This window comes from Eschrichtius robustus, chromosome 13, assembly GCF_028021215.1.
Source record: "Eschrichtius robustus isolate mEscRob2 chromosome 13, mEscRob2.pri, whole genome shotgun sequence".
Classification (NCBI taxonomy): domain Eukaryota; kingdom Metazoa; phylum Chordata; class Mammalia; order Artiodactyla; family Eschrichtiidae; genus Eschrichtius; species Eschrichtius robustus.
Genome location: NC_090836.1, coordinates 53,947,739 through 53,963,399, shown reverse-complemented (window position 1 = coordinate 53,963,399; position 15,661 = coordinate 53,947,739). Strand labels below are relative to the sequence as shown.

The window sequence follows — 15,661 nt, the reverse complement described above, 5'->3', positions numbered from 1 at the left end:
TTGTAGAGAAAATTAAAAGCATTTAAATATAACGGCACTCAAGTGTTGTTGACTCAGGGATTAAATACGGTACGGCCCAGACTTTGCCCACCAGCTGATCTTACTACCTCATAGGCACATTCCTCCTTTCTCTTAACTGCTTCCTACTGGCTGATTCCCTCCTCCTCTTATCTGATCGTCCCCCCCCCCCCCATTTTAATCCCTGAACAAAGCGCCCTGGAACGGGTCCTACCAAAACCCAACCCCTGCCTGAGTCGGGAGCAAGCGCGGGTCTCGCTCCCCTATGGCTTATCCCCCCTTTCCGCCCACTTCCGGGTTTCCCTCTCTGCTGCTGTCTCCCGTCTTCCTTTCGGTCCGGAGCCCCGCCCCGCCACCCGTCACGTGACCTCACGGCGTGCTCCGCCTCCTGCCCCCGGTTCACGTGATCGCGCCCGGTAGAAAACGCCTGACCGCAGACCCCGGCCTTCACAGTGCAGTCATTTTTTTTCCAGCTGCTCGTGGGCTTCTCGCTCTCTAGCCTTCTGCACGTCTTTCCCCTCCGCCCGGGGTCCACCCCCGGAGCCCTGTCCGCCATGCGGCTCCTGCCTCTGGCCCTGGGTGTGCCCCGGCGGGGCAGCCCTCGCCACCTGCCCTACTGCAGCCCAGCGCCGCTGCTGCTGCTGCTGCTGGGAGGCTGCCTGGGGGTCTCCGCGGCGGCGGCGGGCTCTCGGAGGCCCAATGTGGTGCTGCTTCTCGCCGACGACCAGGACGAAGTGCTCGGCGGCATGGTAACTCTTCTTTCTGTTTCTGCCCCGCCCCTCCATCTCCCGGGCTGACTCCCTGGTTTCTGGCCCTCGTTCCCCATTCCTAACTAGCTGCCTCGACCCTGGGTAGGTTTGCTTTTGCCGCGCCAGGCCCTTGGCGCAGGCTTATGCAGCTGCGGGACTCTATTTCCTCTTTCCCCCGAGTCTCTCCTGGGTCCACACACACGCACGCACCACACGGAGCTTCTAGTCTGGACCTTACTGCTGAGGAGTTTGCTTCATGTCTCAAGACAAACATGTGGACGCCTGTTAGGGATGGGATGAACCAATGAGGAGCAGGTGCTGGCTAAGAGCACGCAAGCCTTGATTGTTCGTCTTTCAGGTTAGAGGACAAATCCAGCCCCCTCTTTGAGGAACCTAGGCCACTTCTGCATTTGACCCTGTGTGCAGTGTCTGTGCCTGATATTTATAAAATAAGTGTTGATATGAACTATTCTGGTAGGTAGGTTGTAGAACTCTTAAGGGTGTGCTTTGCCTCACAAGAATCAAGAAAATTCAATTAGCCTAATTGAACACCTGGCTGATGCATTAGATACTGTCAGCGTTCCGTTTTATATCAGATGGGGGGTGTCCTGAGACTTCATTCTTTCCCAGAGTGAATTTTGCTTCTGGATCTTAGAATTCTCGAATTTGTGACCTTCAGGAACATCTACCCAACCCCCTGCTCACGGAGGCCTAGAAAGTGGCTTGCCCCAGGCTCATGAGTAGTGGCGGCAGTCCAGACAAAATCCTCACTAGTGCTCTGACCCTGGGTATGGCATTACTCTTACCTTTTTAAAAACAAGTGCTTTATTGCTTTCTTCCTTTTAGTTCTCTTTTTGCTTTCAGCTAAATGCTATGAAAATATTTTAGGCACGAGTTTCCTAACTTTTACTGTGTGGGAACACCCTAGCTGAGTGTCTTTCAACTGCTGATTTCAACCCTTAAGTGAGTTGTGAAATCAGTTTAGTGAGTAGCTACCAGCATTTTTACTTCCCTGTGGAATAGAGTAGAATAGAAAATGTCTGTGTGATACATGAGGTCAAGGTAAGCATATCCATATATAGATATGTCTTAGTTGTGCATTAAAATGTATTTCTTCCTCAGGGCTGTGTTCAAGGGTATGAGAGTCTTTTTTTTTTTTTTTAAAGATTTATTTATTGATTGATTGCTTGCTATGTTGGGTCTTTCGTTTCTGTGCGAGGGCTTTCTCTAGTTGCGACGAGCGGGGGCCACTCTTCATCGCGGTGCGCGGGCCTCTCACTATCGTGGCCTCTCTTGTTGCGGAGCACAGGCTCCAGACGCGCAGGCTCAGTAGTTGTGGCTCACGGGCCCAGTTGCTCCGCGGCATGTGGGATCCTCCCAGACCAGGGCGCGAACCCGTGTCCCCTGCATTAGCAGGCAGACTCTCAACCACTGCGCCCCCAGGGAAGCCGGAGAGTCTTTTCTTTTTTAATTTTTTTTTAAACGTTTCTTTAATTAATTAATTAATTTTATATTTATTTTTGGCTGTGTTGGGTCTTCGTTTCTGTGCGAGGGCTTTCTCCAGTTGCAGAGAGCGGGGGCCACTCTTCATCGCGGTGCGCGGGCCTCTCACTGTCGTGGCCTCTCCCGTTGTGGAGCACAGGCTCCAGACGCACAGGCGCAGTAGTTGTGGCTCATGGGTTTAGTTGCTCCGCGGCATGTGGGATCTTCCCAGACCAGGGCTGGAACCCGTGTCCCCTGCATTGGCAGGCAGACTCCCAACCACTGCGCCACCAGGGAAGCCCCCGAGAGTCTTTTCTAAATGATGTTTAAGATGCTTGCGTTTTGACTCCCCGCTGGTTCCTGCCACATGTACCTCATTGCCTTTTAGTTTCTACCCAGCCCCACTGACAATGAAGAGTCTTGACTTAATGGCCCTCCTGGATTTTACTTTGTTTTTTCCACCATTCCAACTGCTACACTTATCCTCCACACAAAACTCCTTTTAAAACAGATTTGTGTGTATGCTTTTGAAGTGTTTTGTCCAGAAAAAGCAAGCCATCTCTATCAAAACTTAATAATGGTTTAGTGACTTAATTAAAAGGCCCAGCTTTCACGGCTCTGTTGAAAACAAAATCCATCACTTAAATATAAGGTATTCAGAATTCAGTTTCTTCAATTCTTGTAGACCACCAATGTGGTCTGTGTATATTTGAGGTTTCTTCCCTTTAGCCTGTTAATCCTATTTGCTCCTTTAAACCAGTAGCAGATTCTTTTATACAGATGTTTGTGCTGGAGAGAAGAGCCAAAATTAAGTGGAGGGAAAAAGTCAAATTTAATACTCCCAGTTCTCTGGAGAATTCTGTCTTCTCCTGTAACCTTGTACAGAATACTCTAAATACCACTGATTGTCGAACAGGACTTGAAGGGGAAGAGCTAAGAAATAACGGCATTTGAGAACCTACTTGGAGCTAGTCAGAGTGTGAAGTGTTTTATACAGTGCTTCAATTATCACAGGAATCCTCTGCTGTAGGTATTGTCCTTATCTTAAAAAATGAGAAACTAAAACTTAGAAGGGGTTAAGTAACTTGGCCAAGGTTCATATAGCTATAATAAGGGGCAAAGCCCGGTGTCTTATAGTGTAAGAGCCCTGAGATTATATGCTTTTTCTCCTATTCTAGAATACTGTGGTAATACTGATTTACCAGACGTCATTCCACATACCCACATCAGCATAGTCACACCATAGATCAGAGGTTTCTTCAGGTGACATGGAACTCCTTAATTTACACGTAATACTTCATGTGTATTATTTTCATTTTTATGGAGAGAGGGAGGTCTCTGACCCAAAAACAGATCATGAATTGCTGCCATAGTGGGCAAATAAACAAGTATCAGTCCCCCAGACTAACTCAGGTCAAAGGATTATAGCACCTGTATGACTGTGGTTTGATGTGGAATGTTGCGATCATCTTTGAAGTAGTCTTTTATGTGGTAGCCTCATCTTTAACCGTTCATTGTATTTGTTGTAGCTTTCATCTGTGGGACTCCATTTTTAGTTTTTGCCCAGGGAACCGTTCATCCATTTCTTGATTTTACTTGAATGTTGTTATGGTGTGCTGGACACACTGTTCTTCACTGAAGCACAGGTTGCTATTTTTAAAATCATTCTCTAGAAAAACTGACACTTGGTTCAAAACCTCAAGGAAGTGAGGGAAGGAGATGTAGGGGAAGAATGAATACATCATGTCTTTGCTTAAGGCAAAGTGATCTTTCATTGTTAAAAGTTAGCTATAGAATTATCCGAATTGTCAAAACTTTATTTCAGAGCAGCTGTTATATGGGGCCAGGAAAGCAGATGACTCCTTAGGGGGTTTTTTTGCTTCAGATGAGTAAAGTAGCACATTAGTCACATGCAAGTGTAAGATTGGCTGTTTCTTAAAGAATGTAGTTTGGCCTTAACGTGACCAGCCACTATCTTTGCTTAGATCTTAAGGATCCACTTTATCATTCAGGTTAGCATGGACACACATACACGTTTTTTGGTACAGTGTGGTTTCCTGTTTGGGACTCGTTTGATTAAGCACAGAGTATGGTTATCACTTGTACTACCATTAGCAGTATAAAGGTTATGGTTATTAATATACATTTCTTACTTAAACTAAAATCTGAATTCCTATGCAGCCCTGCGTCATCATCTGACTCCTGCCTACCTCTCTGACCTTGTCTCATTACCCCATTCTTCCCTTTGCTTACTGTGCTGCTTCTAGCACGCTGACCTTTGTTCTGCCCTCGCGTGTGTTGCTTTCCTTCTCTGGCAGCATATTACTTGTTCACTCAACCTGAAAGCATCTTCTTCTGGAGCTTTGCCTGGCTGACTCATCATGTGACTCTCAGTACTGAAGTTACATCCTGAAAGAGGCCTTTCCTGACCACTCGTTGAAAGTAGTTTTTCCCTTTCCTCTCATCACCTGCAAGCACATGGTCCTGGTTTATAGTACTCTTCACTGCCTGAAATAATTGTTTGTTTGTTTACCTGTTGTTTGAGTACAAGGATCATGAGGGCAGGGACCTTCTATCTTTTGTCCACCATTGCCTAGATCAATGCCTGGCACACATTAAGTGTTTAGTAAATGTGTTATAATCACACAATTTAGTCTTACTATAAATCAGATATTCTTCAGTAGCTTTGCATCAATACCAGACAATTTGACCATTGTTCCCTATAATCAGCTCACATAGTCCTTTTCCTATTTATACTTTGCATTCCTGTTTCCCCTTCCTGTGTACTCACTGTAACTCAGATTATTCATCAACCCAATGTTTCATTCAGCCCAGTGTTTTTTACTTGAGGATAGCACCCAGTGATGTTTTGTGGGAGATCATGGCTGGTGACATTCCTTCTGAAGGTTAGCAAAGACCTTATATATCTCTAGCATCCCCTGGGAACCTATTGTGGATCTAAGACCACATCATCAAAGACCTTTTTTTTCTTTAAATTTATTTCTTTTATTGAGGTGTAATTGACATAAAACATTATGTTAGTTTCAGGTGTACAACATAATGATATATGTATATATTGCAAAATGATCACAGCAATAAATATAGTGAACATTCATCATAATGCATAGTTACAGAATTTTTTTTCTTGTGATGAGAACTTTTAAGATCTACTCTCTTAGCCACTTTCAAATGTGCAATACAGTATTATTAGCTGTAGTTGCCATGCTGTGCATGACATCCCCATGACTTCTTTATTTTTTTATTTTTATTTTTTTTTAAATTTATTTATTTTTATTTATTTTTATGGCTGTGTTGGGTCTTCGTTTCTGTGCGAGGGCTTTCTCCAGTTGTGGCAAGCGGGGGCCACTCTTCACTGCAGTGCGCAGGCCTCTCACTATTGCGGCCTCTCCCGTTGCGGAGCACAGGCTCCAGACGCGCAGGCTCAGCAACTGTGGCTCACGGGCCCAGTTGCTCCGCGGCATGTGGGATCTTCCCAGACCCGGGCTCAAACCGGTGTCCCCTGCATTGGCAGGCAGATTCTCAACCACTGCGCCACCAGGGAAGCCCAACTTCTTTATTTTATAACTATAAGTTTTTACCTTTGGACACCCCTCACCCATTTCACTGCACCCACCCTCACCCCCCACTTCCTGTCTCTGGCAACCACTAGTCCAATCTCTGTATCTGAACTTGGTTTTTTTTGTTTTTTTAGATTCCACATACGAGTGAGGTTATACAGTATTTGTCTTTCTCTGACTTAATTCACTTAGCATAATGCCCTCAGAGTCTACCCATGTTATCAAAATGGCAATATTTCATTCTTTTTTATGACTGAGTAATATTCCATTGTGTATATATATACCACATCTTCCTTTCCATTCTTCCATTGATGGACATTTAGGTTGTTTCCATGTCTTGGCTATTGTAAATAATGCTACAATAAACATGGGGGTATTTAATCTTCGAGTTAGTGTTTTCATTTTCTTCAGATAAATACTCAGAAGTGGATTTGCTGGACCATATGGTAGTTCTATTGTTAATTTTTTGAGTAACCTCCATATGGTTTTTCATACTGGCTGAACCAGTTTACATTCCCACCAGCAATTGCACAAGGGTTCCCTATTGTCTGCATCCTTACCAACACTTTTTATCTCTTGTCTTTTTGATGATTGCCTTTCTAACAGGTGTGCAGTGCTATCTCATTGTGGTTTTGATTTGCATTTCCCTAACAATTAGTGATGTTAAACATTTTTTCATTTACCTGTTGGCCATTTGTATATCTTTTTTGGAAAAATGTCTTTTCAGATCCTCTGCCCATTTTTGTTTTGTTTTAAGATTTATTTATTATTTATTTATTTACTTTATTTTTGGCTGCGTCTGGTCTTAGTTGCAGCACACGGGATCTTCATTGAGGCATGAGGGATCTTTCGTTGCGGTGCACGGGCTTCTCTCTAGTTGTAGCGTTTGAGTTTTCTCTTCTCTATTTGTGGTGCACAGGCTCCAGGGCGCATGGGCTTTGTAGTTGTGGTGTGCGGGCTCTAGAGTGCATGGGCTCTGTAGTTTGTGGCACGCAGGCTCTCTAGTTGAGGAGCGTGAGCTCAGTAGTTGTGGTACGCAGGCTTGGTTGCCCCGTGGCATGTGGGATCTTAGCTCCCTGACCAGGGATCAAACCTGCGTCCCCTGCATTATAAGGCAGATTCTTTACCACTGGACCACCAGGGAAGTCCCCTCTCCCCATTTTTTAATTGGCTGTTTTTTTGCTGTTGAATTGTATGAGTTCTTTATATATTTTGCATATTAACCCTTTATCAAATATATGACTTGCAAATATTTTCTCCCATTCAGTATAAGTTGCCTTTTCATTTTGTTAATGGTTTTCTTGGCTCTGCGGAAGCTTTTTATTTATTCTTTAATTGAGCTAGAGTTGATTTACAATGTTGTGTTTCAGGTGTACGGCAAAGTGATTTAGTCATAAATACATATACATTCTTTTTCAGATTCTTTTCCATTATAGGTTATTACAAGATAATTGAGTATAGTGCCCTGTGCTATATACAGTAAATCCTTGTTTTTTATCTGTTTTATATATACTGCCATACTCCTAATTTATGTCTTCACACACCCCCACTTTGCTAACCATAAGTTTGTTTTCTATGTCTGTGAGTCTGTTTCTGTTTTGTAAATGAGTTCATTTGTATTATTTTTTTTAGAGTCCACATAAAAGTGGTACCATATAATATTATATGTCTTTCTCTGTCTGACTTACTTAACTTAGTATGATAATCTTTAGGTCCATCCACGTTGCTGCAAATGGCAAAATTCCATTCTTTTTTATAGCTGAGTAATATTCCACTGTATATATATGTATACCACATCTTCTTTATCTGTTCATCTGTTGATGGACATTTAGGTTGCTTCCATGTCTTGGCTATTGTAAATAGTGCCGCTGTGTACATTGGGGTGCATGTATCTTTTCAAATTAGAGTTTCTATCTTTTCCAGATACAGGCTGAGGAGTGAGATTGCTGGATCATATCTTAACTATACTTTTAGTTTTTTAAGGAACCTCCATACTGTTTTCTGTAGTGGCTGCACCAATTTACGTTCCCACCAATAGTGTAGAAAGGTTCCCTTTTCTCCACACCCTTTCCAGCATTTATTATTTGTAGGCTTTTTGACGATGGCCATTCTGACTGGTGTGAGGTAATACAGTAATACTTCATTGTAGTTTCAATTTGTATTTCTCAAATCATTAATGATGTTGAGCATGTTTTAATGTGCCTGTTGGCTATCTGTATGTCTTCTTTGGAGAAATGTCTATTTAGGTCTTCTGCCCATTTTTTTTTTTAAATTTTATTTATTTATTTATTTTTGGCTGTGTTGGGTCTTCGTTTCTGTGCAAGGGCTTTCTCCAGTTGCAGCAAGCAGGGGCCACTCTTCATTGCGGTGCACGGGCCTCTCACTATCGCGGCCTCTCTTGTTGCGGAGCACAGGCTCCAGACGCGCAGGCTCAGTAATTGTGGCTCACGGGCCTAGTTGCTCCGTGGGATGTGGGATCGTCCCAGACCAGGGCTTGAACCCGTGTCCCCTGCGTTGGCAGGCAGATTCTCAACCACTGCGCCACCAGGGAAGCCCCTCTGCCCATTTTTTGATTGGGTTCTTCGGGGTTTTTTTTTGATATTGAGGTACATAAGCTGTTTGTATATTTTGGAAATTAACCCCTTGTTGGTTGCAATGTTTGCAAATATTTTCTCCCAGCCTGTTGTCTTTTTGTTTTGTTTATGGTTTCCTTTGCTGTACAAAAGCTTATAAGTTTGATTAGGTCGCATTTGTTTATTTTTGCTTTTATTTCTTTTGCCTTGGGAGACTGATCTAAGCAAATATTTCTACAATTTATGTCAGAGAATGTTTTGCCTGTGTTTTCTTCTAGGAGTTTTATGTTGCCATGTTTTATATTTAAGTCTTTAAGCCATTTTGAGTTTATTTTTGTATATGGTGTGAGAAAATTTTCTAATTTCATTCTTTTACATGAAGCTGTCCAGTTTTGGCAGCACTACTTAGTGAAGAGACTGTCTTTTCTCCATTGTATGTCCTTGCCTCCTTTGTTGTAAATTAATTGATCATAAGTGCGTGGGTTTATTTCTGGGCTCTCTATTCTGTTCCATTGATCTACGTGTCTGTTTTTGTGCCAGTACCGTACTGCCTTTTTTTTTTTTTTTTTTGGCTGCATTGGGTCTTTGTTGCTATGCACGGGCTTTCTCTAGTTGCATCTTGCAGTGGCTTCTCTTGTTGTGGAGCACAGGCTTGAGACGCGCAGGCTCAGTAGTTGTGGCTCTCAGGCTCTAGAGTGAAGGCTCCGTAGTTGTGGCACACGGGCTTAGTTGCTCCACAGCATGTGGGATCTTCCCGGACCAGGGATCGAACCTTTGTCCCCTGCATTGGCAGGCAGATTCTTAACCACTGAGCTACCAGGGAAGTCCCACCATACTGCTTTGATTACTGTAGCTTTTAGTATAGTCTGGAGTCAGGGAGCATGACACCTCTAGCTTTGTTCTTCTTTCTCAAGGTTATTCTAGCTGTTCAGGGTGTTTTGTGTTTCCATACAAATTTTAAAATTATTTGTTCTAGTACTGTGAAAAATGCCATTGATATTTTGATAGGGATTGCATTGAATGTGCAGATTGCCTTGGGTAGTATGGTCATTTTAACAATATTAATTCTTCCAATCCATGAACATGGTATATCTTGCCATCTATTTGTGTACTCTCCAATTTCTTTCATCAGTCCCTTATAATTTTCTGAGTACAGGTCTTTTACTTCGTTAGGTAGGTTTATTTCTAGGTATTTTATTCTTTTTGATGTGATTGTAAATGGGATTGTTTCCTTAATTTCTCTCTCTGATAGTTCATGGTTACTGTATAGAAGTGCAACACTATATTAATTTTATTAATATTAACTGTATATCAACTTTGTATCGTGCAACCCTACCAGATTCATTGATGAGCTCTAGTAGTTTTTTGGTGATGTCTTTAGGATTTTCTATGTATAGTATCACGTCATCTGCAGACAGTGATAGTTTTACTTCTTCCTTTGCAATTTGGATTCCTTTTCTTTTTCTTGTCTAATTGCTGTGGCTAGGACTTCCAATGCTAGGTTGAATAAAAATGGCAAGAGTGGGCATCCTTGTCTTATTCCTGATCCTAGAGGAAAAACTTTCATTTTTTCACTGTTGAGTAGAATGTTAGCTGTGGACTTGTTATATATGGCCTTTATTATGTTGAGGCACATTCCCTCTATATCCACTTTGAGAGTTTTTATCATAAACGGATGTTGAATTTTGTCACATGATTTTTCAAAATTCCTGAATAAGTTAGAATTCTCTAGCTAATGGGTTACTTAGGTTTTCTATCATCTGTATAAAACAATGGGGATAACTTTTTTACAGTATTGAAAATGATCCTCTTGTTAACATGGTTATGTATTTGGGTTATTAGTCTTTAAGAAATGATTACACAACAAAATACACTTAAAACTGTGTTCAGTCTGGTCTCAGCTTTCACAGGAACTTCAGAATCGTTATGAGCTGACTCATAATACAACTGAAATAAGTTTCTTCACATCGTCCTTTCTTGCTGTCTGGAATCTGGATAAAGATTATTAGTATTTTTTATTGTTATTATTTATATCTAAGTGATCATCTTCATACTTTTTATCCTCACTCTAGGATTTGAAACTAGTTGTTCTCTATACTTGTCAGGATCTTAAGTTTTGAGCAAAAGATAAAAAGCAAGGATATAAACGAAATAATATTCTGACTAGTCTTTTGCTTGACAAGGTTTTCTGTATATGTGTTTGCCACTTAGTTCAAGTCTTTGCTGGAGGTGGTGGTTGGTCTAGTGCAGAGGGCCATGAGCTTATGGTCAAAAAGTGTGCATCTGGGCTTCACCACCGAGTGTCTGATATTTGAGTTAGTGTCAGGACCTTGTCTGGCTTTCAGAACCTAAGTGTTGTTTTATTTCTGTTTTAAAGGATGGAAGGCTCCTTTCATATCATTTTCCATATTCTGCTTCTAAAGATGAATTAATAGAGATAGATCTGCCCCACCTGTTTGTAAGGCAGCTGGTGACAAATGAGAGAAGGGCACCAAAATTTCATTACATTGAAATCAACATTGCTAGAATAATGCCATCAGCTGTGAACTTTCCCTTCCTGCAAGCATTATAACTCCCTGAACTTTTGCACAGGACATAACTGACTGTAACCAAACTTGTTTGGTTCATCTCCAGAATCACATGGGACACTTGGCTGTTCCTTAGTGTCAGATAGAGCTGATCATTTGGGAATAAAAGGTTGAGAGTAAGATACAAAAAAACACGAATTTTGTTCTGTGTGTTTTAGTTTATTGGAAGAAATTGTTTAATAGATAACTGTTTACTTTACAGACACCACTAAAGAAAACCAAGGGGCTCATTGGAGAGATGGGGATGACTTTCTCCAGTGCTGTAAGTTTTGAAGCTGATTTAATTTTGTTAGACTTTAATTGTGTTTATGTTCTAAGAAGAAACACTTACTTTTGGGTAGTCTACTGTAATTTATGTGGTTATTTTCTAATTAAATGCCTGATCTAAGGGAAGGAGTCTGTTTAATGTGATATAAATTTGTTTAATTGAAATATTACTTCTTAACAATTGAAGATTAATTACAGGTATTTTGTAAGCCATTCTCATCTACAACTCAGAACTAGAGAAGTTTATTTAAAACTTCACTGTTTGAGGTTTGAAAATGGATTGTAAGAATCGGTTAACATTTGTACTGTGTAAAATGTTCCATGGTAAAAGCTTGCAGGCTACTCTACAAAACCCAATTAACCCTGATAGCCAAACCCAACAAAGATAATAGCAGCAAAATGAAAGAAACCCAACAACAACTATGTGTACGTGTGTGTACATATATGTAAATACAAATATATGTGTATATGTACATGTGTAAACATAAATACAAAGATCCAAAATAAAATACTAACAAATCAAATTCAGGAACCATGCTCATAACCAAGTCAGTGGTAGCCCAGCTTAATATCAGGAAATCCATTGAACAGCAGCATAGTGTTGTGGTTAAGAGCAGACTCTGGAACCAGATCACCCTGTTTTGAATGTTGTCTCTGCCTCTCTCCTAGCTGTGCGACCTTGGGCAACTTATTAACCTTTTTGGCCTTTGGTTTCCCCATTTGTAAATAGGGATACTAAAACCTGTCTCAGAGGTTAAATGGATTGTTACATGTAAAGCAAGCACTTATATCAGTGCCTAACTTAGAGTAAGTACCACTACATAATGGTGGTTATTATATTGTTCACCAACATATCAGTGGTTAAAAGGAGGAAAATTAGATACTCATCTCAGTGGATGCTTGAAAGTCCTCTGAAATGTTGGCATCCTTTCCTTGTAACTTTTTAAACTGTTACATCCATACTATGATGAATATTCCAAACAAATAGCACAACTTAGAGTTAAGGTTGAAGTCTCAGAGCACTGCTGTTAGGGAAGAGATGAGGGCCCAATATCTCTCACTTAATGTTCTTCTGAACTGTCTAGTCGTTGGCATGAGTCTTGCGGAATTCAGGGGTAAAAGTACTGGAAAAAGACAAAAATTGTTATTTCCACTTGTCTGGATTTTCTGCCTAGAAAACATAGAGTTGTTGGAAAACTTTTTAAATTAATAGAATTTAGTAAGGTAGAAATGAAAAAATAGAAGTAACTTTCTTCCATATAACTAGTTAGAGAAACATGGGGGAGAGAAGATCCCACTTATACAGCAGGAAAATATAGACCTTAGGAATAGCTGGTGGTGGCCAGTAATGGTTAAGACCTGTAAATGTAGTTACAAAATTTTGTGAGTGATAAAGTATTGGGTTGGCCAAAAAGTTCATTACAGAAGATGTTATGTAATGAAACTTCAAAGCTTTTGCACAGCAAAGGAAACCATAAACAAGACGAAAAGACAACCCTCAGAATGGGAGAAAATATTTGCAAACGAATCAACGGACAAAGGATTAATCTCCAAAATATATAAACAGCTCATTCAGCTCAATATTAAAGAAACAAATAACCCAGTCCAAAAATGGGCAGAAGACCTAAATAGACATTTCTCCAAAGAAGACACACAGATGGCCAAGAAGCACATGAAAAGATGCTCATCACTAATTATTAGAGAAATGCAAATCAAAACTACAATGAGGTATCACCTCACACCAGTTAGAGTGGGCATCATCAGAAAATCTACAAACAACAAATGCTGGAGAGGGTGTGGAGAAAAGGGAACCCTCTTGCACTGTTGGTGGGAATGTCAATTGATACAGCCACTATGGAGAACACTATGGAGGTTCCTTAAAAAACTAAAAATAGAATGACCATATGATCCAGCAATCCCACTACTGTGCATATACCCGGAGAAAACCGTAATTCAAAAAGACACATGCACCCCAATGTTCATTGCAGCACTATTTACAATAGCCAGGTCATGAAAGCAACCTAAATGCCCATCGACAGACGAATGGATAAAGAGGTTGTGGTACATATATACAATGGAATATTACTCAGCCATAAAAAGGAACGAAATTGAGTCATTTGTTGAAACGTGGATGGATCTAGAGACTGTCACACAGAGTGCATTAAGTCAGAAAGAGAAAAACAAATATCATATATTAACGCATGTATGTGGAACCTAGAAAAATGGTACAGATGAACCGGGTTGCAGGGCAGAAGTTGAGACACAGATGTAGAGAACAAACGTATGGACACTGAGGGGGAAAAACCGCGGTGGGGTGGGGATGGTGGTGTGCTGAATTGGGCCATTGGGATTGACATGTATACACTGATGTGTATAAAATTGATGACTGATTAGAAAAAAAAAAGGAAAATATGTTAAAAGTTTAAAAAAAAAAATGTTACGGAAAAACCCGAACGAACTTTTTGGCCAACCCAGCACTTTATACATAGATAGGCACATCATTTTCTGTGGAAAGACACAAGATTATAAAACGCTTATTCTAATGAAAATCCCAACAAGGTTTTTTTTAGGCTGAATTAAGTGATTCCAAAGTTATCTGGAATAATAAGTAGGTTAGAATAATCAAGGTAAAATGTTTAAAGGAAGAGATTTCCCTACTGGATACTAAATGTCATATGAAGATCCAGTGAGCAGTGTGGCATTGGCCAAAAAATAGGTCAGGAAATATAAAAGGGAGAGAATTAAAAGAATTGCCAATGTGAAAATTATAAAAGTCAAACATATAACAAAATCAAAAAGCAAAAGTAAAAAATGGGAAGTATTTGTAGCATGATTGAATCCTTCCTTAACTCAAATTTTATGTAACAAGAGGGGAAAATGTGCAAAGCACATGAACAAGCCATTCACATGAACACAGTTGGTCAGTATCCATGAGAATGTTCATCCTCACCGGTATTTAAAAATGCCAAATCCAGTTTGAAAGGCCAAAGAAATGCTAAGTATTTCAAAGGGATAATATGTAATTCTGACAAGGGCGTGCTCAAATGAGCATTCCCTCCCTGCTGGTGCGAGTATAAGCTACTATTACCCTTCTGTAAAGTGGATCGGTGATGAGTATTAAGACCTAGACAAATATTGGGTTGAACAGGGTAATTCCGTTGATCACAGGAGCTAATAGAAGCATAATTAGAGTAGGAAAAAAATTTGTGTCCAGTGTATAAAGTGATGCAGGAAATGTATAAAGCTACAGATCAGCCTGAAAATGAACCTCTACTCTGCCACATTAGATTCAAGTAGTACTCTTTATCTTTGTTCAAGACCTAGCTCCCACCATGCTGTATTCCTTGCATGTAAATATTTCTTTGGCAGATGAAATTAGAACAACTTTAGGTTATCCTGTAGAAAGAAACCAGCTGAAAAAGAAATCTGTTTTCTGGGTTCTATCTGCTTTACTGTCTCCACTAGGGGACTTAAAGCAGCTCTGAAATGTGTCATGTATAAAGAAAACCTCTATTCCATGGGAAACTAGAAATTTGACTTTGGAGCATTGAGCAGCTTGCTTTCTCTTTAGAAATGATGAGAAATCCATCTGTCTTGTGTAACTTTGCCTTTTTTGTTTCTCTTCCGTTTGTAGTATGTGCCAAGCGCTCTTTGCTGTCCAAGCCGAGCCAGTATCCTGACAGGGAAGTACCCACATAACCATCACGTCGTTAACAACACTTTGGAGGGAAACTGCAGTAGTAAGTCTTGGCAGAAGATCCAAGAACCAGATACTTTCCCAGCAATTCTCAGATCAATGTGTGGTTATCAAACCTTTTTTGCAGGGAAATACTTAAATGAGGTATGTTGAATGATCTAATTATTCCCTTTCTTTCTTTTTAAAAACAGCTTGAATGTGAATTAGTGTGATTCATGTTAATTGTTTTTTAATTAGCATCCGTTCAAGTCATGTTAAACGGTTTTTGGTATATGTTGTTTTCTCTTAATCTGCCTGTTAAACCAGAACTTACATGAACGTATTTATATGATTTGGGCACTGTGGTTATTCTTTCTTTAAATAGTCCCTGGAGCATTTGTTTAAAAATTGTCTTAGGACTGCTGTGGTCTAATGCATCTTCCCCCTTTTCCTGAAGAATTCCGCTTGTCCTTTGGCTGTCATGGTATCTTTGTTTCCATTTCCCCTTTATCAGGACTGGAGTGAAGAATTTTTTCCTCTGGGCATCTTTTCCTGAATTATAACAGCTTAATGCTTAACCCATTTTCTGAAAACTGGGAGCAGATTGTGGAGAGATCAGTGTTGAAGGAAAAGCACCCAGAGCCTGAGACATTCAGGCCATTGAAGCATGTGGCTGAGTGGTTAGTGTGCTGGCCTTGAGGGCCTGGATGGAGGGAGGCCTCACTGTGAC

At 40.5% G+C, this 15,661-nt stretch overlaps 1 protein-coding gene across 1 annotated transcript in view; it reads left to right on the top strand.

Moving 5' to 3' along the window:
• The first annotated feature begins 414 nt into the window (after positions 1–414).
• The window catches only part of GNS (glucosamine (N-acetyl)-6-sulfatase), a 53,373-nt gene continuing 38,126 nt past the window's right edge, over positions 415–15,661 (top strand). The window contains exons 1-3 of the mRNA XM_068561737.1: positions 415–767; positions 11,191–11,250; positions 14,890–15,096. Of these exons, the coding sequence (XP_068417838.1) occupies positions 573–767; positions 11,191–11,250; positions 14,890–15,096 (462 nt within the window). The 5' untranslated portion in view covers positions 415–572. The remainder of the gene's footprint in view (positions 768–11,190; positions 11,251–14,889; positions 15,097–15,661) is intronic.